General features: G+C 38.5%; 5 protein-coding genes across 8 annotated transcripts; 3 read left to right on the top strand and 2 right to left on the bottom strand.

The window, feature by feature from the left end:
• Positions 1 to 229: 229 nt before the first annotated feature.
• On the bottom strand, positions 230 to 2,912 carry LOC137944584 (mitochondrial intermembrane space import and assembly protein 40 homolog). The gene is made up of 4 exons (XM_068790269.1): positions 2,704 to 2,912; positions 1,316 to 1,347; positions 1,051 to 1,176; positions 230 to 609 (listed from the first exon to the last, which is right to left on the bottom strand). The coding sequence occupies exons 1-4, from the start codon at positions 2,804 to 2,806 to the stop codon at positions 436 to 438; spliced, it is 435 nt and encodes a 144-aa protein (XP_068646370.1). The 5' UTR covers positions 2,807 to 2,912; the 3' UTR covers positions 230 to 435.
• A 389-nt stretch (positions 2,913 to 3,301) lies between these two features.
• On the top strand, positions 3,302 to 9,517 carry LOC137945043 (uncharacterized). Of its 3 annotated transcripts, XR_011110880.1 has the most exons (11): positions 3,302 to 3,685; positions 4,121 to 4,355; positions 4,591 to 4,677; positions 4,829 to 4,998; positions 5,540 to 5,676; positions 5,776 to 5,953; positions 6,046 to 6,661; positions 7,292 to 7,404; positions 8,097 to 8,337; positions 8,905 to 9,262; positions 9,349 to 9,517. XR_011110880.1 is itself a non-coding variant. In XM_068790918.1 (10 exons), exons 1-10 carry the CDS (start codon positions 3,537 to 3,539, stop codon positions 9,139 to 9,141), a joined length of 2,097 nt encoding a protein of 698 aa, XP_068647019.1. In that variant the 5' UTR covers positions 3,302 to 3,536; the 3' UTR covers positions 9,142 to 9,517. The 3 variants fall into 3 exon arrangements, 2 of the variants coding, with proteins under 2 accessions (XP_068647019.1, XP_068647018.1); XM_068790918.1 differs by having other exon boundaries at positions 8,163 to 8,337; positions 8,905 to 9,517; XM_068790917.1 differs by having other exon boundaries at positions 8,905 to 9,517.
• An 890-nt stretch (positions 9,518 to 10,407) lies between these two features.
• On the top strand, positions 10,408 to 11,186 carry LOC137944788 (UPF0426 protein At1g28150, chloroplastic-like). Its single transcript, XM_068790540.1, has 3 exons — positions 10,408 to 10,528; positions 10,662 to 10,787; positions 10,901 to 11,186. Exons 1-3 carry the CDS (start codon positions 10,496 to 10,498, stop codon positions 11,078 to 11,080), a joined length of 339 nt encoding a protein of 112 aa, XP_068646641.1. The 5' UTR covers positions 10,408 to 10,495; the 3' UTR covers positions 11,081 to 11,186.
• Positions 11,187 to 11,668: 482 nt separating this feature from the next.
• LOC137944779 (CST complex subunit STN1) lies at positions 11,669 to 15,463 on the top strand. 2 transcript variants are annotated; one of them, XM_068790529.1, is made up of 3 exons: positions 11,669 to 11,890; positions 14,496 to 14,586; positions 14,803 to 15,463. In XM_068790529.1, the coding sequence occupies exon 3, from the start codon at positions 14,864 to 14,866 to the stop codon at positions 15,335 to 15,337; it is 474 nt and encodes a 157-aa protein (XP_068646630.1). In that variant the 5' UTR covers positions 11,669 to 11,890; positions 14,496 to 14,586; positions 14,803 to 14,863; the 3' UTR covers positions 15,338 to 15,463. The 2 variants fall into 2 exon arrangements, with proteins under 2 accessions (XP_068646630.1, XP_068646629.1); XM_068790528.1 differs by lacking the exon at positions 14,496 to 14,586.
• A 239-nt stretch (positions 15,464 to 15,702) lies between these two features.
• On the bottom strand, positions 15,703 to 25,968 carry LOC137944103 (UDP-D-xylose:L-fucose alpha-1,3-D-xylosyltransferase MGP4-like). The gene is made up of 6 exons (XM_068789628.1): positions 25,907 to 25,968; positions 25,178 to 25,795; positions 24,413 to 24,574; positions 24,042 to 24,257; positions 17,036 to 17,279; positions 15,703 to 16,161 (listed from the first exon to the last, which is right to left on the bottom strand). Exons 2-5 carry the CDS (start codon positions 25,652 to 25,654, stop codon positions 17,070 to 17,072), a joined length of 1,065 nt encoding a protein of 354 aa, XP_068645729.1. The 5' UTR covers positions 25,655 to 25,795; positions 25,907 to 25,968; the 3' UTR covers positions 15,703 to 16,161; positions 17,036 to 17,069.
• Between the last annotated feature and the right edge of the window lie 532 nt (positions 25,969 to 26,500).

Here is a 26,500-nt window from a genome sequence, read left to right as displayed (position 1 = left end):
TTGTAATGACTAGGTACAAGTTTGTCAGATGCATTCACCTACATAGCCTCGTCTTTATTTTAATAATAAGAATATTTCTTGATCAGTTGAACTGTGACCAATTTTCGTTTTCTGGCCATTTTCAGTGTCCAGCATTACACATTATACACCGTGACTGGCTTGATGTATTCCCCCCACTTCTCATTTCTCTTACAGCCATGGTTTCGGTTGCCTCCCATTGGATATGTAGTTGGCATCAAAATTGTTTACATTGTCAAGAATAATGACTTATTGTTCTGATGGTATGACTTGGAAAAGAAGAACTTGAAGTGACAGGGCATCTGGTAATTTCCAAGCAGACACCCAGAGAGCCAGACAAGATCAGTAACCATACTAGCTCCGAGTCTAACAGAAGTTTAAAGAGACCAAAAAGCACATCACTTCAAGAGCTTGGACTCAGAGCTTGGACTGTTGTTCTTTGGACCATTGTGGGGCTACAAATTTGTAGTCTTGGACATCTTCATCTTCCTTTTCACTATCACCTGCTTCTAAAACATCTTTCGAAAATGCATCTGGATTCACTTTGATGCAGTTCTGCAGGGCCACAAAAGGATGCACGCAGTCTGACCCCTGCAAAAACAGATTTGAATTACACCCTTTTGGCACATAGAAACCTCTTGCAACCCTATCATCATATTATGAATAAATATCAAACTCGTTAAAGAGATCACAAAATTTGTAGAACAATAAACTTCGTATCTAAGATGCTAGAATGATCAATGGATTCACTTTAGTTGACCTCAGCTAGATGTTAGCATGGTTTGATGCAAGTTAATTCTCTCCAACAATACCGACTACTAATGTGAGTAAAAAAGTTGTTCCATGCTGCACAAAAGTGCAAACAGAAAAAGCAGTCAACATTCTAATCCAATAGACAAGGCAAATGAAAACCAAGACCTCTTACACAGATTCATGACAAATTATTCAAATACTAGATGAAATGGCGGGTCCTTTTCTGGCTCTACTTTGTCTCACTTTCAACAGTAGTTATCCTAATACTACATCAATTACCTTTTCTTCAGCTGTGCTCTTGAAAAAACAGACAAATGCCTCTGAGAAGTGTGAGCCACAAGGGCCACTTCTCAGTGTGGCAACACAAGGACATTCCAATGCTTTCTGTGCTTTCACATCCAAAGACTAAAAGCAAGCAAGAAGAAGAAAAACATCAGATAAAAATATGAAATCTTCTGAAAGGAACATCATGGAATGACTGATAAAGTGATATTTAATATGAAAGCAAACAACTCAATTTCACCCTATCCTGAAAGACACATACCTCATCTCCATCAGCCCCAAAAGCAGTGGCTTCTGCAAATGCAACAAATTATCATTTTCAATTCAACGAATATCTGTACAGTCAAAGGAGGAGAAGGGGGGTGTGGAGAGAGAGAGAGAGAGAGAGAGCGAGAGATTACAGTTAGGGGTGGGCATCGGTTCGGGTTTTACGGGGAACCCGGCCCGACCTGACCCAAAAACCCGGGTTTGGGCTTCTAATTTCACCCCGTGTGTCGGGGACGGGGCGGGGAAAAACCCCGGTGGGTTTTGGGTCAGAGACGGATTTTCCCAAACCCGACCCACATATGAGACAGAGATATAAAATAGGGTTGAGACTAGTTGGGTTTTACGGGGATGGGACAGGAATGGGGCGGGGACGGGCCAGGTTTACGGGGATGGGGTTACAAGGATGGTGATCGGGTCAGGGTAAGGTTTGACGAGTCAGACTCTTTTTTGGTTCAGATTTTGGTAAACCCGACCCCGACCCGTGCCCTCCCCTAATTACAATCAAGGTTATAATGTGACTGTTCATAGCAACTCCTCAATCGAGTGTGTAACACAATTACCAGTCATCCATCATTTTAGAACTAATAAGTGCATTCCTTGTGTTTTGAGAACTTTGAAAATCTGATCAATGAGTATACTCAGATTATAAGAAAAATTAAATCCTAATCTAATAAAAAGCTCGTTGAACTTAACACCAGTCTGTCCACAAGACTCTGATGCTATATATAATCAATTTGTAAGCCAGTTATGTAATGGCTGCAGATATACATGAAACTAGAAAATTTTAGTGTGTATTGTATACAGATGAACAAAATTATTGTCATGCATTGCAAGCGTCAAACTTAGTTGTCCTTGTTAACATTCTCGGAAGGAAAAGGTTGTAAACTGGCCAAACAGAATTTGATTTATAAAAATTTAATAGTCTAATGACTGAATGATAGAAGAAAAAAGGGAACATATGATATCACTTAAACTGCAAACACCGAACAACTGAGAGTTCCAATGGCCTAAGTGTACATGCATTTAATGAATGAACACAGCCACGAGATCCGCAAAAGCCAGCTGCAACAAACAGACAGGTCCAACTGAAACAATTCGATCGCCCCAGTAGTTTTGTTTGACTAAGTATACAATCATGAATAAAAAATTTAGCAAAAGATTATTACGTATGTTGACTTCTTCCTTAAAACTTATCCGAAATTGAGATGCCAATGAAGAACATTAAAGTCTAAAGTGTCAAAACGTCAATGTATCCAGAAAATCAACGCGTACAATCTGGGAAACAAAAAGGGGATATGCAACGAACACAAAAGAAAAAAGAAAAAAAGAAGCAGATACAGAAACAAGCAATGGAAAGAGACCTAGCAGAGAAATAAAGGATACCTGCAATCAAGGCTTCCATGGAATCAGGATGAGTATCTTCGGCTGTTCTGGATTCACCATTGCTTTGGGTATCCGAAGCAATAGTGCTCTGGGGCTGACCCATCTGGACTGAGAGCTAAATGCTAAGTGAGAGAAAGCATAGAAGATGGGGCTTCCGCGGGAGAAAAAGAGGAATCCGAGAAGTTTCGCGGAAGATGTTAGCAAGTAGCAACGATGGCGGCAGAATTATTTAGGGCGATTACGACTTATTCAGATATCAGGCTCAGTTGTTGGGCCCAATTGAACGGAGCCAAATGGACTACTGACAGGTAGGACGAGAGGCTCGAAGGCCCAACCCGCTTATTATTTCACTTCTCGAATTTTAAATGAATAATTAGGAATTTAATTAAAACTTATCTCGCTTTTTTAGTTCTTACAAAATCTACTTCTAAATAACGCACGCGCCAGCAGCCAAGGCGAGAATTATTATTTATTAAAAAATATTTAGAATTATTATTTATTAAAAAATATTTAGAATTATTATTACTTTGAATTATTTTCTCTAATAAATATGAACCAAAAATAATTAAAGAAGATGTCTAAAATGCAACCTGGAAGAAGGAGCGCAGACGTAAAAAGTCTTCAAATTCGATGCTTTCGTGCCGAGGAGGTAGTGTCTCACATCTGGTTTCACCCCTTTCAGACTCCTACAGTGCCCCAAAACCCCGGCTTCCGCGCATCAAGTAACCTAACCCCGTTGGAGAAGCATTCTGGCCGAGATCACCATCGCTCGCTTCTATGTATTTTCGATCTCGAATGGGAAAATGAATTGAGCTCAAGCACGGGTTGACGAAATGGATGGCCTTTTCGAAAAGCTCATGCACCAAAGCTCCATCAAATCCATATTCGGAAAGCGGAAGCCACAGGATGGAACAGATGCCTCTTCCAATCTCATACCCCAGCTCTCTCTATTCGCTAATTCCGTAGTCGCTCGTTGCTGCAAGTATGTACTTTCCGTATCATTCTTCTCTTCACCCAGGCAAATTTGACGCAGATTGGCGGTTCTCTTTTTCTTTTTCTTTTTCTTTTTGGATGATTGGAACGAAATGGTATAGTAGATTTTTCAATATAATGAAATGTAGAAATGTAGTTACATTTCCTTTGAAGATGAATGGTACGTGGCTTTGGGAGTTGGGTTTTTAGATGCCCTTGGCATTTCACGTCTCTTTTTTTTCGTTTTTATTGCCATTTCATCAAAGTATGCGAATGGGAAAAGAGTAATTTCTACTATATTCGTTTGTAGCACTTGCTGCTATAGCTCATGACTTTCTACTTTTAGCTTAAATTTCAAGACTTTCGACTTTGGAGCATTTGCTGTACGCTTGGTTTTCAAGTTCTGTAGTATCCGCAGGCCATCATGTTATTCGTGAAATTGCAGGATTCTGCAAGTCTCTCCGGAAGAACTGCAACTGCGTTTCGAGAATGAACTACCTGACCATCTCAGAGAGACATCCAATTATGCTAGGAACCTGCTAGAATATTGCTGTTATCAGACACTTCATGCTATGACCCAGCGTCCAGATTATCTGGCCAATAAGGAATTTCGTCGGCTATCTTTTGATATGATGCTCGCTTGGGAAGTCCCTGGTATCGGGAATGACTCCTTACTCAAAGTGAGACACCTTACCAGTGAATCTCTGTAAGAAACACTTGAAGTTAACTGCAAATTTGGTTCTTATATTAAATTATACATTGAAGTTCACCTGTTTACTCATTCATTCATTTTTGTCTCTATATCTGACCCTTGTCATTTGAGAACGAGAATGAACTTTTCCATAAATAAGAGCATAGTTGGATATTTTTCTTATCAATCGATCCCTAACAAAGCAGCTATGTTCCTATGCCTAGGACACTGGAACTCAAAATTCTCCTCAAAGTGACGATGATGAAGGGAGTTTGATATTCTATTCTAATTCTATGAGCACTGCTATCCAGGTTGGTCAGTAACAGCAGCTGTAAAATTTTGAGGCAGTTTGTGATTAGAATTCTAAAGCGATCCTCTGACTCTTTTAAGAGTTTGGAGCTCTTCAGGGAGAGTGGCATTTACGTAACTGGTACATGTTCTAATACCCTTTTTCTCTCTCAGGTTGACAAGAAGAAAACTGTTGGGCCCGAGGCTTTTACTCGAATTGCACCAGCTTGTCCAGTTGTGGCAGATATAATTACCGTTGATAATCTCTTCAATGCTCTTACAAGTTCTTCTAATGGCCAACTCCATTTTCTTGTCTATGACAAGTACCTTGGAAGCCTTGAGAAGTAGGGCTCCCTATCTCTTTGATTTCCACTAGCTATAAAATTAAAGGTTTAACAAATGTATCCCTGTGCACACTTCTGGGCAGAAATGTACTCTGTTTCCCAGCCGGTTCCTAGCATTTCAATAGTAAGATTATGATTTTTCTTATTATTTCCATTTGTTAATTGATTCTTCCTGATCTAAGCAGTAAACAAAAACTAGAAAGGGCTCACTGTTGAATGCATTTTAAATGTTATTTCATGGAAAAGATGACATGTAACTTCCTCTCATCTCTGGCTGATGGTCATTGCTTTTGGAGATATCTGAGATGCTGGGTTGCGATCCATGTTGGGAGTCTTCAACGCTCTCTCCTAATTATTGTGAAGAAGACCTCATATACTTGATCTGCTAATCCCAGCTAAGCTTGCTAAGAAATTGTTTTACTATGTTGCAATTTCGTACATAAGAGCATCTATAGTGCAGATGCAAGGAATAGTTCATTCTTTGATGTTCTTTGACAAATAAAACAGGAGGTTATTGATTTGGTTTTTCCTTTTATCATAGGGTGATAAAAGCCTCAAAAAGTCTCTTAGGACAGCCTACAAACGTTGAACTTGCCGAGGATGAAATCATCTTAGATACTGATGGAACTTCTCCTACTCAACCAGTATTTCAACATATAGGCGTCTCTGCATGGCCAGGTGAGGCCTAGCCACTTCCACAAGCAAACTGTATTTGTATCTTATGGTTTAAATATGTTTGGTCTCATATAAGGATCTTGTCATTTCCTGTTGGATCAGGACGGCTGACACTAACAAACTATGCTCTTTACTTTGAGCCCCTTGGAGTTGGTTCATATGACAAAGCAGTCTCATACAATTTAGCGATAGACTTGAAGCAGATCCTTAAACCTGAGTTGACTGGACCTTTGGGTGCTCGTCTTTTTGACAAGGCTGTCATGTATAAGTCATCATCTCTGTATGTTTCCTACTTCCTCTACCTTAATTTATCTGTAATTTTTAAATCCTACATTTGACCTCATATGATAACCTTCTTTGCCTCCTTCACAGAGCTGAGCCTGCAGTATTCGAGTTTCCTGAATTTAAAGGACATTCAAGAAGAGATTATTGGCTGGCAATTAGTCGTGAAATCTTGTATGTTCACAGATTCATTAGAAGATTCAAACTGAAATCAGTTTCGCAGTTGGAAGCCCTCTCAAAGGCCACCCTAGGCATCTTCCGCTATCGTGCTGTTATGGAAGCTTTTCGTATTTTACCATCTCAATATAATACCTTCCTTCCCTTCAATTTAGTTGAAAAACTTCCTGGTGGAGATGTCATCTTGGATACTTTGTCCACTCGCTTAGAGCTTTTGAACAACTATCAAACCTGGAAGCAAGATGTTGCTGTTAAGGATCCATCAAAGTCAAATAATGCAAAATCAAGTAGTAGGCTGGCCCCTATCTCTTTGATGTCACTCAACAAACTTGGTTTTGGGTTGGTCAAAGAGGAAGATGTGGCTGATGAACTGACTTTTTTAGCTGGTGATGTTTGCATTGGTGAAGTTAATCCTTTAGAACTTGCACTGAAACAGTCAAAATTAGACTCTGGCATTGCTGAGGCTGCTCAGGCAACAGTGGACCAGGTCAAAGTGGAGGGAGTTGATACAAACATAGCAGTCATGAAGGTATTGGTCCACAGTTTTCTGTATGATTTGGTTGAACCGCATTTTTTTATTTTCTTGCAGCAAAGGAATGGATAGGACCTGCAACCAGAAATTGCTGAGAGCGGAAATTTAACTTGGATTTGAATTATCTCATTTCACTATCTTAGCTAGTATGAGAAGTTGATCCTAAACAACCAAGTTGAACAAGTTTCATGATTAGACTGGAGTGGAACAGTTTTTGGATCAGGGTATCGTTTTTTTTATGAAGATGTATTTCTATTAACAAGAGAAAATTACAAGGGGGGAGGGAGCAAATCCCTTACAACAAAAGATTGCAGGGAAACTCCCTCCTTGGCAAGCACATCTGCTGCCAAATTTGCAGATCTTAGAATGTGAGACTAAATACATGAAAAAGATGATACAATTTCCAAAATCTCCTAGAATATGTCCCAGTGCCTTCATGTGGGGGGGGGGGGGGGGGGGGGGGTATTGCGATCAGAGTATTTTACCGCAAAACTGTTTCTATCTTTGTGCTGAATAATGCCTGCCATATGTGGGTTACAACCACTGAATTGTTTCTAATATTCGTGATAATATGAAGCTCACCTCAATAAGATAGTAACTTTCTGGATCTCTTTTATCATTTGGCAGGAATTATTATTCCCTGTTCTTGAATTTGGCAGAAGGGTTCATGTTTGGGCATCCTGGGACGATCCATTAAAATCAACCTCCTTTTTGGTCTTGACTTGTTATGTTTTATTCAGGTATTACTTTATATTGGTGACTTGATTATCATTTGAATGTTTGTTACATGAAACCCTAAAGTTTGTTGAAATGTGAGCCAGTTGTTACAGATTGGATATGCTTCTCAGTGTGCTTTATGGGTAATTAGTTATCAATCATCCCATAAGCATGATTGATGTATCTAGCGCTTCAATCTAGCATTTATTCCAGGTCAAAATGATGTATGTTCATGACTAACTGCTCAAGCTCCATTAGATATTTCAGATATAGCGTTTGAAAATTTCTGAAACAATAACACTTCTCTAATGTTATAAGGTTTCTGAAGCTACCTGTAATGCTACAGACGTTTATTGATATTCAAGTGTAATTGTTGTGTAGATCCATCATTGGTACAGGAAGTGCAAACCAAGAAAGGTTCCACCTTTTATAATTGGTCTATTGATGGTCGTAGAGGAGTTAGTGAGTTAATCACTTGTGATTAGTTTCTTCTATTGAAGGAAAATTACTTAGGGCTACACTAGCAGGTGTAATTCATGTACTCTGACTTTCTTTGTCATGTTTCTTTCACCTAATTATGAGCATATTCCACTGCTTGAGCAAAGGGAAAAAAGAAGGGAAAACACAATGCACATACTGCTCTGAAACTTTTTTAGGCTTTCACTATGATCAAACAATTTAGATCTGTATGATCTGACATTATTGAGACTTCCAGGGGTTGGATTAACTACATATTTGCCTGCATTGTCATGGTTGTTACCATTCTTATGCTGTGGCATAGGTTTCATAGCAAACCATTGGAAGCCTTTGAAATTGTACTTCCTCCGAATCGTAGTGCTGTAGAGCAACTCATCACATTGCAAGATGCCATTTCTCAGTTTGAAGCACTGATTCAAGAAGGAAATATTGTTCTTCTCAAGCTTAGAGCTGTTGTTTTTGCTGGAATCCCTGCACAGGTTAGTGAATTGGTTATGTTTTATTTCAAAGCACAAATTGCAAGATCTCTGCTTCCTTCAGTAACATAGATTCCTTTGTCCGTTATAACTAGCAGGTTATTCTAGAAGCTCTTTATGGAACTTGATTGATTTCATTGCAGTTCACTAAATCAATGTACTAGTTATAATTGTGCTGGTCTGAAGACATTATGTAAGTTAGGTCCAAGACCCCTCCCAAATATCTAGCCAAGTGAAAAATTCCCTTTCCCAACTAATAAACCCATGATTTTTCTACTCATTATTCTATGTGGGACAATTCTTTGCCATAGTGTGAGCCCTTTTTCCCGTCTCCTACTACGTGTGGACAATCTAGGGTGAAAACCCATACCTGATCACCTATTTTTATACCATGTTAGAAGTTAGGTCCAAGACCTATCTCAAAATGACTGGCCAAGTTAGCAATCATTTTTTCCAACTAATAAATCCAAAATCCTTCTACTCACTTTTCCACGTGGGACAATTTTTTCGAACACATTTGAATTTTTTGCCTTATTGAAGCTTTATTGTACTGATTGCAACATTCTGCAGACATCATATAAAGTTGCACTCTTGTTGGTCATCACGGCAGCCATGATTGCATTCGTGCCACCCAATTATCTCCTCATGTTAGTTTTCTTGGAGGCGTTTACAAGGGAGATGCCTCTAAGAAAAGAGAGCAGTGACAAGATCATTAGGCGAATAAGAGAGTTGTGGGTCCGCATCCCTGCTGCTCCTGTTCAAATCCTCAAACACAAGGAGTCCAAGGAGTCTAAGAAAAAAAGGTGACTCAGAAGGCGCAGTGAGAATACAGGAAGTTGTAAGTGATTGTGGGTGTCCCCTATCTTGAAAAGGAATGCCTCATATTTCTGTCTCCAGTTGGTGAATGAAGAGTCGGAGGATATGAATAGTAAGTTTCTTCCTTTTTTTAGCATGAAACTGTCTGCTTTGATCAGTCTCGGATGGTGTATAACTAGTTCATGTACTGGGTGTCAGGTAGGAGGGAACCTGTTGGGTAAGCATGTCTTGAGCATAATGTAAAACCCATCACCAGTAATATCAAGATGTTGTAAGGCCAAATGGCCTTTACTTCTCACAAATTCTGGGTGAAACTGAAGTGCCTTTGTGAACTTCATCCTTTTAATGCAGGGTACATTGTTGGGTATGTGTTTGAATTTATGAGCATGGGTGTCTCAGTTTTTACAAGGTAATATATTTTTTTTGTTCTCTGAAAATTTTGAGATGTATCGACTGTCATCCAGTATTTGAGAGGAGAAGTTCTTGCAAATATTTGTTACGGGGAAGATAATACTTTGAATTCACGCTAAATTTCATTGTTGAGTCCAATTAGTTTACCAATGAGGAAGGTTCTTAATAGACGATGAAAGAGCAGATTTAATTATACAAATTCCTACAGCATTAGGAAAAACAGAAACAGAGGAAATTTTGCTAATGCAGAGAGAATGTGGGAGTTGATGGCAACACCAACTCTAATAGCTAAAAAGCCCTGACAGGAAGAAGGCTCCTGCAACCACAACCATCTCACGTTCTTCGGTTTTCTCTAAAGGCTGTAACGTTGATGCTACCATCGTCATTCTTAGTACCAACAGCAGAAGATTCAGCTTCAGATGGAACAGCAATAACATCTCCAACATCAACTAGCACCAAAACGGCTGCAACCAGTAATAATGCTGCTATCTAGTCAGACAGGCTCCCTGTAATAGGAAAATTTCCTAACTTCGTGTCTGTATATAACGTATAACTAAATCCACAACAGTGTCGATTCTCCTCTCCTTCATCATCTATCAAGAACATTCTTTGGTAAGAAAGTAATTGGACTCAACAGTGATATACTAACTACACAGGTATCATCTGTTGCGAATTTAAAATTATAAAGAGTCATAAAAAAAAAAAAAAAAAAAAGCATTCAAGAGCTTCTCCTCTCATGATCCTAATTTGAAATCACTGACTACGCATCGCAGACATGTACCGAGGGGTACGCAGTTAATAAGTGCATATAACCAAAATCCCTGTGCCGCTTGAAAACAAATATGGTTTGCGCGCGGTATTAAAAGCTTGGAGACACGAACAGATGCATAAAACGCGCATTTCGCAAAAACAATAGCTAACGGGAAGCAGACTGATGGCGCTCTTCTTCTCGACTTCCCCATCCGCGGTGAGCTTTTCTTTTCCTATCTTTTGCTCCTCTTATCGTGGGTTTTCTTTAGTCTTCTTAGTTGAATCCTCTATAATTTACAATTGCGGGTGTTATCTTCATAATTTTTCCCTCGGGAATTGTCTTTGTGCAGTGGAAGTCCACCGCTTTGCCTGCTGGTTTCTCCTCGCCAGCTAAACGGCCTGCGCGTTTGGTTGGTTTTAGAGTTAGGGCTTTCTCCAATCCTATCGAAGAACCCATTGTCAAGGAAGCTCTTAAGGTAAAATTGAGCAGTAGCAGCTTCCTTCTCTTCCCGACTTTCTCCGACTCAGTACGTTGAAACACTGAATACTTCAGGAAATTAGCATTTTACTCGATGAAATTGTTTTTCAGGAACCTGTTGCGTTTATGAGCGGGATGCTTGCGGGATTTCTGAGGCTGGATTTGAGTGAGGATCCTCTCAAAGAGTGGGTTACAAGGACTGTTGAAGCATCTGGAATCACGACGGAGGAAATAGACGAGGAAGGAATAAAGCCTCTGGAAGACACGCCGCAACAGATACAGATTGAATAAATCTTTTTTTATTTTATCACAATGGATATGTGAGCTCGTAGCTCCCCTAAACAATCAAGCTATCAGAAAAATATTCCTGATGCAAATGAAATAAGGGATTTACTCATCTCCTGCATCTGAGTTCCAGAATTGCTATACCATTGCTCTGCAAGAAGATGAAGCAGATATAAAGGATCTTACTAGGCACAAACAATAGTTTCTTTCGACATTCTTTCTTCTTGGTCAATAAGAAGAATGAACCACTTTCTATGAGATTCTTTCGAAAATCGAAGTCGAAGAAAATTTCTCTTTTCCCATTTGCAGAAATAGCTGGATTTCTCGAAAACAAATAAAAAAGACGAAGAACCCGTAACCCAATTCAGGTTCCCGTACGTATACGCCCTTTATATGATAAAATTACCTATATACCCCTACCATAGGGTGGTTTTTTCAACTGACTTTTGTTATTTTTAATCGATAAACGACTTTAAATACCCTTAATTAATTAAAATCACGGGAATTTTTAAATAACAACTATATGTTGGAAAAAGGCGACATTGTGATCACAGGAGTTTAATATGCAGAATCTTCCTCTGCGGGTCTCACTCTCCTTCCCGCGCAAACGATCGTCAGCGACCTTCACTTCTCATTTTTACTCTTTGCCTCTTCTTCCTTGGTTCTCATTTGATCGGATTAGAGGAATCTATTCTGTCTTTTGTCTTTTATTTGTTTTCGTTTGTAGTTCCTTGACAACTTCCGAGGATTTGGAGTCCTATCTTAGAGATCTCAAAATATCGCTTGTCAAAGGTGCAGTTCCCTAAGAGGACATAGGTAATCCGAATTTCTATATTTATTATCTGCCGTTTGTTGTAAACGTGAGATTGCAACAAGGAAATCCTGTATCCACGGGAACCACCACATTGATCGGCTTTTGTTCTGATAGACCAAGATTAATGCTTGTTTTTTTTTTTTGTGTGAAATTAATTCTTTTCTGTTTGTCTCAATCAATCTGAACAGAACCATTTGCATGCATTCTGTATTTGATAGCCATCAGGAAGATACTTCTGCTGCTTCTTTTGGTTATAGTGTCTTACTTATTTTTTAGGATTCTTTTTGTTTTTTAAGTTGGATTGAGAAGCAATTTTGACAATTAAGTGAACAATCAGGAATTTGTATGTGATGATATTCCTCTAACCCAACCCGAGGGCCAATCGGGCATCTATTAATATCTTCAGTTGTGTTTTTTTGTTGGCTGCTTAAGTTGTTCACATATGTTTATTTAGCAGAAAGAATTAAAAAGAAAACAGAAAAAACAAGGGCAGCTTCTCATTTTGATTTCAACTCCTTTCTCTCACTTTGGTTCTGATGGATTCAGCTTATGCTGAAGCATTAGTTGAATTTTGTTAATTCTGCAATCTTTACCTCATTAGATAGTCTAAAGGCACTTTATTAGGGTCACATTGGCAGAACACTTAACTGGCTGAAAAAGCAGCTTTTTTGTGCGAAAGTCATTCTTTAAAGAAATTTCCTCATCCTTTACACTTTTTTTTTTTCTACAAATGTACTTTTTGCTATAATTTTTATACTAGAGCTATAATTACACAAACTGAGTGAGCTTATGCAGGGGAGCTCGGGAAGTTTAAGGTATGAGATGAAAATACCTTACTCCTTTAGTTGCCAATTATATAACATAATGAAACGTCACCCTCACTCTCTTCCCTCTTCTTTGCCATCCCTGCTCCGGCTGCTGTGTTGTTCCATCACCACTGTCAGTGATTTATTTTCTGCTGTTTTTATTTTTATTTTCTCTCTCTGAGTGTTGTTCCTTCTCTGCAGCAACTCTGTTGCCCAAGTATTTTGGTCAAAACTCCAGTACTATGTTGTTTGTTTTCTTTCTCGTTCTGCATTGTATTACTTTGAAAACAATGAGCTGGAGGATCTGCAAATGTGTGGAAATTTTGTTATAATCTAGATTGGTGAATGGATTCTGTTGTTCTTTATTTGATCATTTGAGGTAGACAACATTTGGGTTGTTCACTGTGTTATCATGAGTGAGTATCTTTCATGTGACCTCATTTTTCTGATAGGGTTCATGGCAAGCTCAAGTTAGGGATAGGCTGTAATATAAAGGGATGGCACGAGATGAGGGCTATTTTTATTAAGTGGTTTTAATCCTTTAAGCATAAATAATGCGGAACAAGAAGCTACAGGGGTGAAAGTTTCAAATCCCAAATCAAACCCTAGAATGAGGTCAACTATGTAGGAGATTTGCCGCTCACACAGGCTAAGTTATTGAAGCAGCCATTCAGATGTAAATGGACTAATGTGGGTGATGTGGATTCTGCATACTTCCATGCAGTAGCCTGCTCTCACAAAAGAAGAAATTCCTTCCCATCACTCTTGTTGATAGTGTCTAAATAGCAGAAAAAGAAGCCATTTCAGACGCTTTTATTAGCTTTTACTCTGACCTATACAAATAAGACCAGCTCATGAGACTAAGAGCTACTAACCTGAACTTTGAGAGCCCTGCACCAGAAACTGCTCTTCTCAAAGGCGGAGATTGGGTAGGCTCTAAAAATTATTTGAAGAGATGAAGCTTCATACACAAGGGAGTTCTAGAAAAAAGTTTGGAATTTCCATTAAAAAGGTTCAGTAGAAATGTTTGAGGACTTTAACAAGTTAGGCCTCATAGGAAAAAAGTCCAGATTGAAGAGAACCCTGCCATAGATGATTATTGACCACAAAAGCATATTCATTAAGTGCAGGCAGATCAGTGACTCAGAGCTTATAGCCAATGAGTAAATAGACTTCCTAAAGAAGAGGTCTCCAATATCTGCTCATCCAACTTGAAATGCAGAAAGTTTTTTACAGTGTGTTGGTGTTTCTTAGACCATATCTTGGAGCAGTTCTATTTACCCAAAAAATGGAGAGATTGGATCACAAGTTGTCTGCTTTCTCCTTCTCAATTATAATCAGCAACATGGTGAAAGTGTACTTTAAAAGCATGAGGGGTTTTAAGGCAGCCTTCTGGTCAGATAGCTTCTTGGGTCCCATGTCCCCTCATCAATCAAGATGGCTCAAACTAAATTTTGATGGGAGTTCCTATAGAGAACCCAGGCCTTTCTAGGACGGGGGGTATCTTGAGAAACACTGAAAAGTCCATGCTTCTGGCCCTTTTGTTGGACCTGGCCGCGTTTTAGTGTCAATGGGCGACTGAAATATTGATTATCAGCACTTTCTTTTTTATTGCTTTTGTTTAAAATAAGATTACCTCACCGTTTTGGTATTTGTATTGCTAGTATGTTTGGGATCTTTTTTGTTTTGCAGCATGGGCTGTGAAGTTGTTTCTTAAAGAAATAAGAGATTGATTTTTTTTTTTTTTGAGGAAACAGTGAAAAAGATGCCTCTCATAAAACTTCAACAACTTCTTTTCCAGGCTTCCGTTCAGTATAGTGGAACTGTTTCTATACCTCAAACTGTATCTAATCTTGAGTTCTGTGGCTTTTTGCAATCTCCAACTTCATCAGGTATTTAGAATCTGAAAAAATTATTTACGAATTCATGCAGGTAAAATAGTTGCTTAAAAAAGCAAGAAGCTATGAGTAAGTAATGAAGCATTATTGTTAGCACTATCGCAACTTGTGGAATTCTAACTTGTTTGGGGATGCATGGAATAGGAAGGACTTTCTTACTTTAACAAGCATGCGGAGTATATTATGTAATGCTTATTGATGCTGTGACAGGAAATTGGCTTTGTTAGGCTTTGTTTCTTTGAGAGAAGACTGGAAGGCATACAGCACGCCGATGGATCCACGACAAAGCTCCCACGTTAAGCTTTTTGCCTCAGATGTCGTTTCCTTGACTGTAAAACAGCACCCTTCTGAAGCACCTTCTTTCTTCCATGATGGGAGACTTGTCTCGAAATTGGAAACTGTAGGTGTTGTAGTAAGCCACGAGCGGAAAGAGAGATTCCTCAAATTTGTAATAGATGACGGTTCTGGCTGCATCCCTTGCATCCTCTGGCTCAACCATTTGCAGTCGCCGTACTTTGCTTGGGCCAGCCCCTCTGATGTTGAGCTCATTGCTGCCATGGCTGCCGACCACGCCTCCATGATTCAATTGGGCATCTTGGTGAGAATACGCGGGAAGATCAGTTTTTATCGGGACACGCTCCAAGTGATTGTATCAGATGTTTTGGTAGAAAGGGATCCTAATGCGGAGACCTTGCACTGGTTGGATTCCATTAGGTTGGCACGAAATTGTTACAACGGCTCATAATAGGGAGATTTTTCTTTTTTCCTCCTCTTTCCCATTCTTCTTTGTTCTGGCTCAGAATGTCTGAAATCTCCTTTCTATAGCTTACTGTTTGTCTTTACGGAACATGGTTTACATAGAAATAATTAATCTCGCCTCCCTTGGAGTAGTCCTGGATACAAGCTTCACAAATCATGACTATCTCAGATCAAACCTATAATGACTACACGATTAAGTAACAGATACACGAGTTCACTGATTTTTTAAGCTTTAGGGAGTTCATATTTTGTTAGTAAATTGTATGGCAGCTACGGCTTCCAGTAAACTGATTTTCGGTAACGATGATTTACATAGAAATAATCAATATTTCAGCAAAAGCCAACGTCAGTCATTGTGCAGAGAGTTGGGTTAGTTGACTTCTATAATCACTTCTATAAGTTAGTTCTAGTCCAACAAAAGCTTCAGACCCTTGTGATCATCCACTTCAAGCCAAGAAGTCCAATAACACAATTCTGGAGGTACAAAAATAAATAATAATTAGACACAGTGTCTAACAATCTAACTCTTAGTTAGTTGTCTAATTTCTTATTGGCCCAACAATGGAAAACATTCTCCTAGAGTTAACTAATTTGGATATAGGAGGGATAAAGAAAGTCATTTTTCCACACAAAATTGAAGTTCTCCATGCCTTTCAACCAGTGCATGAAGAATCACAGCCGTCAACTAAAATATCACTCACGTAAGGCAAAAGCTCCATAGACTCGTTAGACTCTTCTTCAAACTCTTCCAATATCTGAATCTTCCTTGTTCAACCTTTCATAGACAGCCTTCAAATTCCCCCAAACTACCTGCGCAGTAATGCAAGATTCAGCCATGTATGTTTCTATTCCAACAAATATGCTAATTCCTGATTATTTTCAATTAAAAAAAATACAAGAAATTAACCTCAGAATACATAAATGCAATTATGCTAATTCCTGATTAATTTGTATTCAAAAAATTAACCTCGGAATACATCGAAGTAATCATTAATCCATGCAAATTTTGAACACTAGAGTAAGAAGCACCAACCTCATGAAAAGTTTTGAATACATCGAAGCAATTTGAGAGAGTAGTAAGAAAGTATTTTCATCTAACTTCATGACATTCACCAGATTAAAAACATATATGTCCTTTAAACTATTTATGTCTTATCTAACCAACCACAACGGACTATTGTCCTCAGCAAACAAAATTATTGCTGTAAGTGAAATGCTATCATAATTTTAAAAACCTGACAAGGAAGTTCTGATGGCTCTACTTATACCTGTCGTTAATTTATTAGAGAACAACAGAAACACCAAAGAGGCATATGACATCAATGAACACTTCAGATGTACCTAGTAAACTATAATTTTGGATACTGAATCAATGAATTTTTTTTTGACTTGGAAGCACAACTTTTTTAGATGAATTATCATGCATGATAATAATTGACAGCAGGCAGCTCTAGTGGAAAGAAAAGAAAACAGAACCAAGCACACAGTACCACTGTGTTTATGCAATGGAAATTTTTTTATGGTTTCAGTAAATGTCACTGTACAATGGAAAATCACCTTTGCTATTGATGGAAGAATAGATTTGAAAAGTTAAAATTTAGTTGATATGACCTGGATCTATAAGTACATTCTAAAAAGCAAGTATATGGCAGAAGGGATGCTCAACAGAAGATAAGCAGCTTACCGTGGTAAATGCAAGCATATTCTCTCTATATTCCTCATAGCCTGCCAAGCGGTGATTCACTTGCACCATCGTCCACCAACCAAAGGCCAAAGTCACGGAACCGTTTTATTTTCTTCTCGAAACCCACAATGTAGTTATTATGAATGATAACATGCAAACCTTTGGTTTCCTGAACCCATGTCTGGTTTTTAAAGTACAATCCACCAGAAGGAAATGCCACCTGAGGTAGCAGATACAAATCCACCTGCAACCTTCCCTAGTTCAGTATAAGGATAGATCAAGACAACATCTGCAAGATGCATCTTACAAATATAACAAAAGAATTTCACATGTAGCCTCCTTTCGTACATCAGAAAGTGGGAAAATAGGCAATATGCAAAAAGTAACCCAGGGATACATGACCTTGTGGGATTAAAACTAGTTTAACCAGATTGAATCATTGCATAAATCAAAACTTGACCTGGCCAATGTGCTTGGCCTCGTTCAATATGGTTCAAATCTTAAACTACTGAAACCAAAATTGACCCAGCCAACATATCTGAACTTATTCAATGTGGAACAAGTTGAGAGCCATTCCAGAGATTACATTAACAAAGAAGTGAACCTACTTTTCTCGGAATGATCTACCTCAGTAAAAGGATACATCAAGACAACATCTACAAGATGCCTCTCCACAAAACATGATAAAAGAAATTTCGTATCTAGCCTCCTTCAGTACATCAGAAAAAAGAGAGAATACAATAACTATAAAAAGTAACCCAGGTCTACATGGCCAAGTCGAGTTGAACCATTGCATCAACCCTAAATTTTGAAAGTAGACCAGGCCAATGTGCTTGGACTCATTCAAGATGGTTCAAACCATATGAAACCAAAACGTGACATGGCCAACATGCCTGATCTTGCTCAATGTGGATCAAGTTGTTGGAGCCATTCCTAATTTGACATTAATGGAGAAATGAACCTACTTTCTTTGAATGATCTACCTTCCTAAATAATTGGGCAAAAAGAAGGCAGGAGGAAGACAACAAAAGACTCTATAATCTTCATTTTTTGTATGAATGGCTCTCTTTGGATTGAAGGTGGATCTAAAGTGCAGTGATGATGCAAGAAAAGCTTAGATCCCCCATGATGTCACTAACCCAATAATTACGAGATTATAGACCTCTTATAACTGTTGTTTATAATTGGTCTCATGTTCCTATATTGGTAAATTACATGACTGATTTTTCATCCAAAGAAGAGGTGATACTCCAACCCCTCGTTGTGAAGGCCCTCTCTACTTAGTATTATCTTGCCTACGAGCTTTGAAATAAAAATTGCCTTTCTCAGTATAAAAATGAAAGTAGCTAACGCAAAGAAAGGTAGCAAATCTGAAGTTGAGAGATTTATATAAGAAGATACTCAAATCATTAGTTTAATGATAAATAGTAGGGGGGAGGATGTATTGAATGAAGAGGTTGATACAGATATGGAAAAGGATGTATCCAATTAATAATATTACCATATCAATTTTAGGTTTAAAATGATCTGTAATTATTACTTGGAAGAAGGTCTTCTAACTTTGGTTAGTCATTTTGGGATCAATCTAGACTGAACAGATGCCCATACATGGGCCTCTACCCACAATTGTTGAATTATAGGAAGGGGCCCACAGTGAAAAGGGGTGTTAAGGATTGTCCCACATGGATCCAGGATTAGAAAAGTCCTATGTTTATTACTTGAGGTCTCCTTACATTAGGATGGACTTGGACCCAACTGTAACAAATCCTATGAAAAAGTTTATTTGGATATGGAAGAGGATGTATTCAACAAAGTTATTTATTCATATACAGCTAAAGAGGCTTCATGTAGACTACAGAACTATACTCGTGAAAACAAAGCCTAGAGCTTTTATTTGATATATTTCAAGAGATGACTACAAAAATGGAGTTTTACTGCACAATAAAATGCTTTGTACCTCTAATCTTTCCTTTAACAAAACTCAGGCCTTTCTTGAAAACTCATCAATAGAAGTACTAAAATGCTTGAATCCAACATCATTTGTAGACATTTAGATGCATTTCTATAAGTATTAGACCTTGAAAAACATATTTTGTTTTGTAATAATGAGAAAGAGGGTTCCATTAAGATGGTTCTCGAGTGAAGAATGAGTATAGTCCAAGGAAAACAAGGGAAAAACTAAAGAAAGCAAAAAGAGACAACCTCTAGAAAGGGCCAAGAGAACTCAGAGGGAGAGTCTACTACAATGAGCTGCTTACAGGATAGGAGTTAGCAATGCTATTGGTACTTCTTGGGGTGTGCTGCAAGGAAATATTCATCTCTTCATATAGATCTTCAATTTCATCAAGATATATTAAAAAGCATCCTGGAGGTTCCTTTTTTCCACTAAGCCCACTAATGATGATCGAAGACTCCCCTTCTAAAATTAGAGGTGCAATAAATCTCTCCACATAAGAGCCGGTGCCCTTGAGTAGGGCACTCAAGCATCACCACAACCAAAAGGAATAGAATAGACTAGGAGGATATTGCCTGAGGAGTCTGTAAGCATGCCACCCCCAAGTGACTGGACCCAATTTGCCATCAAAGTTGAGCTTAAGGCACCCCTCAGAAGTAACTGTCCAAATAGCCATAACAGGAGTCATGCAATTTGAAGAATTAATTACTATCCTGCAATTTCACCTTATGATGGCACTAGCAATGTGAAAAGTGACACGCTATTTACTTGCCCAAAACAGCACACAATGGGTAGCTGCTTCAACGATGCCGCCAACAGGTTTTGCTTACCATCAAAGATTTGTCGGTTCCTTTCTTTCCAAATGTTCCAAACAACTATAACAAAGGATAGGTTCCAAAAAAAAATTCCCCACTTTTCCCCGTGGTGTGAAGACAAATTGTTCAAGAAAGGAGCATAGGGCGAACAGAAGGCAGTGGAGGAAAAGTTCGTCTACATTCTCAAGGGTGTACCCCACCACAAAGTTTGCAGCTTTGGTCATTGCTTCCTATCGAGCTGGTCCACCTTGAGGATTCTATCCTCTACGTATACCAAAGGACATGATTGACGCACGTAGGGGAGGAGGCGGAGGAATTGGGGTCTTAGGCTGAGTTATCTAATATGACTAGCAGTCTGGTTCTGGCACACTTTTCAAGTATTTAATTGAAGTTGCCTCTTTTCTCAACAAGACTGGATAAGACTCTACAGAACCCTGTTTGAGAGAAGCTTTGGCCAGATTATCTACTTGGAAGGGCAGAATGATCTGTAAGGCTGGGAGGTTAACTCTTATCAAATCTTGTCTTGCTGGCATTCCGGCGTATTATTTATTTTTTCTTCATTATCCAGTGAGTATTGCCAACCAAATCAAGAAAATGATTGGAAATTTCCTTTGGAAGGGGTCTTTGAATGATTTTAAACACCACTTGTGAAGTGGACAGAAATCTGTAAGTCAAAAAAGTTTGGTAGACTAGGATCCAACATATCCGTGAAACAAACCTTGATCTTTTAACCTAATGGTACTGGCGTTTGAACAATTATTTAGAGCTCCCAGGGTGATCCTTTGTCACAAGAAGTTGGTTCAAGCAAACCCTAGCTGGTGGTTTGGGAATGGAGCCTCTCAGCGCCTTTCTGTCAATTGAAGGTATATTTATCACACATTTCAGTATTTCACTCCAAATATCAGATTCTTGGTGGGGAATGGACAGAAGACTCATTCTGGATTGACTGATGGAATCTAAACAAGCCTCTTAAAATTCACTATCTATCCAAATTAGCAAGGAATCAGAATGCTCCTCTCTGATTGATGATTGATGGTTCGTTCAGTGGATTGGAATCTGTTATTCAGGTGCGCTTTCAATGATAGTGAGGTAATTCGCATTTGTAATATGGTTGAGTTGGAGCAGGTTTACCTTAAGTCTTCAGACCATGACAAGTTAATCTGGAGTCCATATTGAGTTTTCTCGGTTGCCACTTGTTATGACAAGTTGCTGGCAGGTTCTCCTCGTCACTGTTTCACTTGTTTGGAATCTATCTGGGACTCCAAAAATCAAGTTTTTTGTTTGGAGTGCAATGCATGGGAACATCTTGACTCGAGATAATTTGATTAGGCAGGGCTCTTCTCTTACAAGTTCAGTTTGTTTGTTGTGTGGGGAGTTTGAGGAAGGTATAGGCCATTTGCTGGTCCATTGTAGCTTCTCATGGAAGATTCAGAACTACTTTGATCTGTTTGGGGTCTGTCTAGGCATGCCCAAACATTTGATGATTTCCAGACAATAGCAGTAGGTGTTCTTTACCTCTTATGGGGAAAACAAGGCCTAAGGCATGCATGGCTTTCATTCCCTGGAATATTTGGTGGGAGTAGAATGAGGCATTGCTTTCGACGAACGTCTTCTTCTTGGCACTCTACTGCTGACAAGATAATGTCGCAGTTGATTCCTTAGTTATGTACTCTTCGTATCGCTAAAGAAGTTACAGGAGGCCTTGTCTACGCCAATTGCCATCAGATTGCAAATTTATCGGAGGCCAAAAAGCCAGCACTGGTTGAGTGGTCTCCTCCAGATAATGGGATATTAAAGCTAAATTTTGGTGGTTCATCTTTCGGTAATCCTAGCCCTTTTAGATTTGGTGGTGTCTTTAGGAACTCACATGAGACAATTCTCACATTGTTTGCTGGTCCACTTAGTCGGCTGAGCTTCATGCTGTCTTTCATGGTTTGCGGAATTTCAGGGGCAAAATTTAGTGGCTTGCTTCATATAGAAGGGGATTCCAGCAATGTCTTCAGCTGGTGTGCTGGAAAGAAGAAGCCTCCTTGGTGCGACTGACCTATTTTTCTAGAAATTCAGAATCTTAGTTTGAATTGTATTTATAACAGGACACTAATTCCTAGATTGGCTAATGGGCATGCAGATGTTCTAGGTAAGGAGGAGGTTAACCTGCAATCTCTCATTGTAAGGGGTTCCCCCTCTTGATTTGTATTCTTTTCCCTTCAGGCTTTGGAATGAAATGCTCCTGTATTCAAAAAAAAAAATTGATAAAGCGACAAGTGCCACTAGTAAGATGAGACTCCAAAATGTGTTGGTTGTGGTATAGTCCATCCTTCTCATGCCTTCCACTGATAAACGTTTTAAGAGGAAGGGGAAAAGTTCATGGAACAACTAAACACTGCTAGTTTATTGATCGTTACTATATTCATAGGAAAACAAGGATTTTTTTTAAATATTGGAAAACAAGGAATTAACAACACTAAAGACAACAAAATGGAATTTCTCAAAAACAAAATAGAGAAAGTAGCTTCAACCAACCCTTCTCTAGAAGTGGGGTAGAAGATCCATCAGCAATGGTAATTGGAGAGAGAAAACAAAAAGTATCTTCCTGTGTCCACCAATGGTGGAGGCCCTGGAGAGTGATTTAACAGCCATCATCAGACTGTTTTCTTTAGATGGTAGACCTCCATGGTGTTTGTCAACTCATTAGAGATTCGTGACATAAAACTTTTCAGATGTTGTCTGGTGCACATTGTATGTAGTACTAATTGTATTGTGAATTCTTTAGCTAGGGCAGGAATTACTCTTCATCAACTTGTTGAGAGTAATTCGCACTCGCTTAATGTAGGCTGATTTTGATTCTATGGAGCACTTAGTTTGCTAGGCTCCTTTATACTGTTTTTCTTCTCTTAATGAAATTCTCACTTTTTTCACAAAAAAAAGGAAAGTATTGATAGAAAAAAAATACATGAGATCATCTACCACATGAAAGGACAATTTGAACTAAGAAGATGATGACAATGCAATGAAAGTAGAAATACTTGAGATCTGAGAAATAGCAGCGCTAGTAGATGAGGACATAGGGTGCTCGGCTAAAAGCTTCCACAACTACTGTATCATATTTTTATATTCATCACAGGATTTAACCATTACTTCATCTTCAGCATCAAGATGAGCATATATCTCAAACTTCAATATGGCACCAAAGCAAATACAAGCCCAGTTATTTCTGTTTAGTGGCCAGTGTTTCCGAATATGAGTTTTGCATGCATGTTCTACATATCTCAGGCAAGACATCTATTTAGGTATGGGTATGGGGTGGAGTGTTTGTAGGTAAAAAGTCCAACTATTTTGTTGTTGTACTTCACATCTTTGGCTGATCTCACATAAAAACTTGGACTCCTCCTCTAGGTTATCTTAAATTGAACTTTTACAGGTGTTCTAGTGGTAATCTGGGGCTGGCTGGTATAGGTAGGACTGTCAGAAAGAAAGAGGGTCGCCTATGTCTTTCTTATCCTGGTTCAATTGGGGAAGGAGATTCTACTTCGGCTAAGATCACTGCTGTTCTACGAGGAATAGTCCTGTACAGGGATCATTTATCGCAAATATTAATTATTGAAGGAAATTCCCCAGTTGTAATTGCTCAGGGAAAGACACATCATATCCTACAAGGAGATTTCAAGAATTGCTCAGAATAAATGACCTGATCTCTGGCCTACAAGTAACCTGGCAACTTGTGCACCGATCAGCAAATTCCACAACTGACGCCCTAGCCAAGGAAGGGATATTACTACAGCATCCTGTTGTCAACACAGAAAATTCACCCTGATTTTTTTAAGGTCCTTTATTTTCTTTAATTCACACTTTGTTGAGGCTTGATGCCTTTCATTTGTTACTTTAATCTCTTTTGATTAAATACAATTTCCCAACATCCAAACAAAAAAAGAAGAGTTATTATGATAGATTAATCCCACATTAGTTTGGGCGATAAAAAATCTTATATTATTAGTAAGGAAGAAGCTTCCTACGTTAGACTAATCATTTTAGGACGAACTGACTCAATTTCAATAAGTAAACAGTGAAGGCCACATTCATAGGACTAGCTATAACTTTATTGCCACTAATAAAGCAACTATAATGACCAGAAGTAGTTGATCCAATCGGCTGATGATCGTAGTATATCAGACGAAAAAAGGAGTATCAGGAATTATATGAAATTATATTTAGTTACAGATTAATAATAAATACAAACCTGAGTAGCAGTCTTGTTTAAAGCCCAATTGAAAGCAGGTTGATCATTGGCTTTTTTTGCTTTAGACCATGGCTGTTCTTGAAGTTCTTCAATCCACTTCTTCATTACTTGCTTTGCTCCATTTGTAGGACGCAAAAAAATCATGCAACTACAGATATACGTGCGTCCCTTCTTCCCTGGTGCCGGTAAATCATGAGAGTGATGTAAAGGCTTCACCTATCAATCAAACAAAAAGCATAAACAACATTAACATGATAAACATCTATTTTATGTTCTTTCATCTTCTTCTTCGGCTAGAATGGCAAGCCAAATTGCAACAAACACAGTGAAAAGATGAAAAATCAAAGCATAAGAGAGAGTAAAATATTTACTGCAGCCATGTCATCAGTGAAGTATACGTCATGATTCCCTTGCAGGTAGGTAAATGGATCTGCCATCCAGACCATATCAACGTCATTGTACATCACATTGTACCCAAGCTCCAAAATGTGGAGGAGATGACGGGGCCTACGGGATGTAAAATTGAAGAAACCCTGTTGAATAGGATAAGATTAGAGCTGCTGCAAAAAATAAATCTCCTTCCTACAGCTAGAAAAGTAAGGGTTAAACAAGATATGACATCGAACTTGCATGAAGCAATGGAGCAACAAAATGGTGTATCAAAAGGCACTATTTGAGTACTAAACATGCATGGAAAGGTACTACTGTATTGCATATATTTGTTGCACACAAAAACTATATGCAGTTCCAGTCTCACAATACCAGCTAGTATATGTAAATCAAGGGGATTCACCTTAAAAGAGAAATAATAATAGATAAAGTGGTATTGGTGCTTCATATTTTAAGGTTGAATTTATCTTTCCTGTTTTAATATGTGTCTCTGGACTCAAGTGTGAGATAATGATATGAGATCCTGGATCAGTGAGATGCGGAACGTATCCAAGCATACGTATATAAATTCCTTTCAAAGACGATTAGTGCATGACCAATTTCAACTCTCCTAACTTGGTGTTGTTCCTTTTCCATGCCTGACAAAAAAAATTATACAGATACATACATACATATATATATATATATATATATATATATATAGAGAGAGAGAGAGAGAGAGAGAAAGAGAGAGAGAACCCTTGTACCTGTGAGCCAAATTTATGAGCAGTCTGAGCATCAGGAGCCGGAGGGACCAAGACAGCATGACCAGGCCACTTCTCATTTACCTTGTAAAGGGTGGCATAATCCTCAGCAATAACCAACACCTTCTCCTGATGCTTCTGCCTAGTGATGCTGATTAACCAGTTGTTCAAAAAGGGAAGATATGGCTGGCTTACGGCACAAACTATAATCGTCCTATTCTTAGCGACGAAGTTCACCGCCTCAGATAGGGTATAATCTCTCCATCTAGAGACAGAGTTCGCCTTGCTGGAAAAGAGTTGTTCTGGTAAGCCCATCAACGGGAAAAGAACTCCAAGCATAACCATGAGAGATAAGATGACTAAGAGGCCAGACCGACTCAAGATAGGTATAGATCTTTGAGCAGACGAATATCGAGGAGAGATAGGATAAGAATTCACCAGAGGCAGTTGTTGCTGTCTTTGGTGAAGCAACGAAAGCATTTTGGCTCTATAACAAAAGAAGATGGCTAAAAAAGAGCAATGATGAGTGTTCCAAGCTACTACACAGGGCCCTGATCCAATGTTTAGCAGAAAAAAATTCTCGAAGACTTCCTAACTTGTTCGATTAAAATGCGGAGGCATCTAGCAGAGAAAACAACAAAGAATGCTCAAATGGAAAACTCAGATTCGTCAAACACAAATAAATACAACATATGAAATAATGAAAGTGATATGAAAACAAATACAACTTACAGGCTACAGCCTGAAGAAAATGAGAAAAATCTTAGATCGATCTGGAGTTTCGTCGATCAGCATCCAGTTCGGCCCGCACAGATCGCTGGAGATGAGAATAAATTGCCGTATCTGAGGGGTATATAAATAATTTAGAAACTTCAAGGTGGTTGTAGTAATTAACTCACATGTGAGAGTTGCTGTTGTTTTATGTATAATTAATTAATCAACCAACTTGATATAATACAAACTTGTCTGTTTGAACCCCTAGAAAATAAAATGAAATTTTGATTATTATTATTATTACCATAAATAATTAGTTAAACTGAAATAATAATTAAATTCTTTTGTACTAATTATTTATTTTGAATAATAATGGTTAAATTCTCATTTTCTTATATTTTCCTCAGTGTTCCAAATAGACCCTTAATTCCTCCTGATGTCAAGAGAAAAGGGTAAGAAATGTTACACTACTTGGATCTTGCCATGCGGTAGAGGGGAAGAAGGCAAAAAACACCCTCTTCCATCTCTTTGGTTGTGTTTCAAACATAGAAATAGAGAGAAAATAAAAGAAATGAAAAGAGGTTTATTTTGGATTTGTTCTTATGCAAGAGC

The sequence above is a fragment of the Aristolochia californica genome, unplaced genomic scaffold, assembly GCF_029961685.1.
Source record: "Aristolochia californica isolate CCGP_79_NKW_82.1479 unplaced genomic scaffold, dmAriCali1.0.hap1 SCAF_11, whole genome shotgun sequence".
NCBI lineage: Eukaryota > Viridiplantae > Streptophyta > Magnoliopsida > Piperales > Aristolochiaceae > Aristolochia > Aristolochia californica.
Note: the sequence above shows the minus strand (reverse complement) of the source record. Positions and strands in the feature narration are given on the sequence as shown.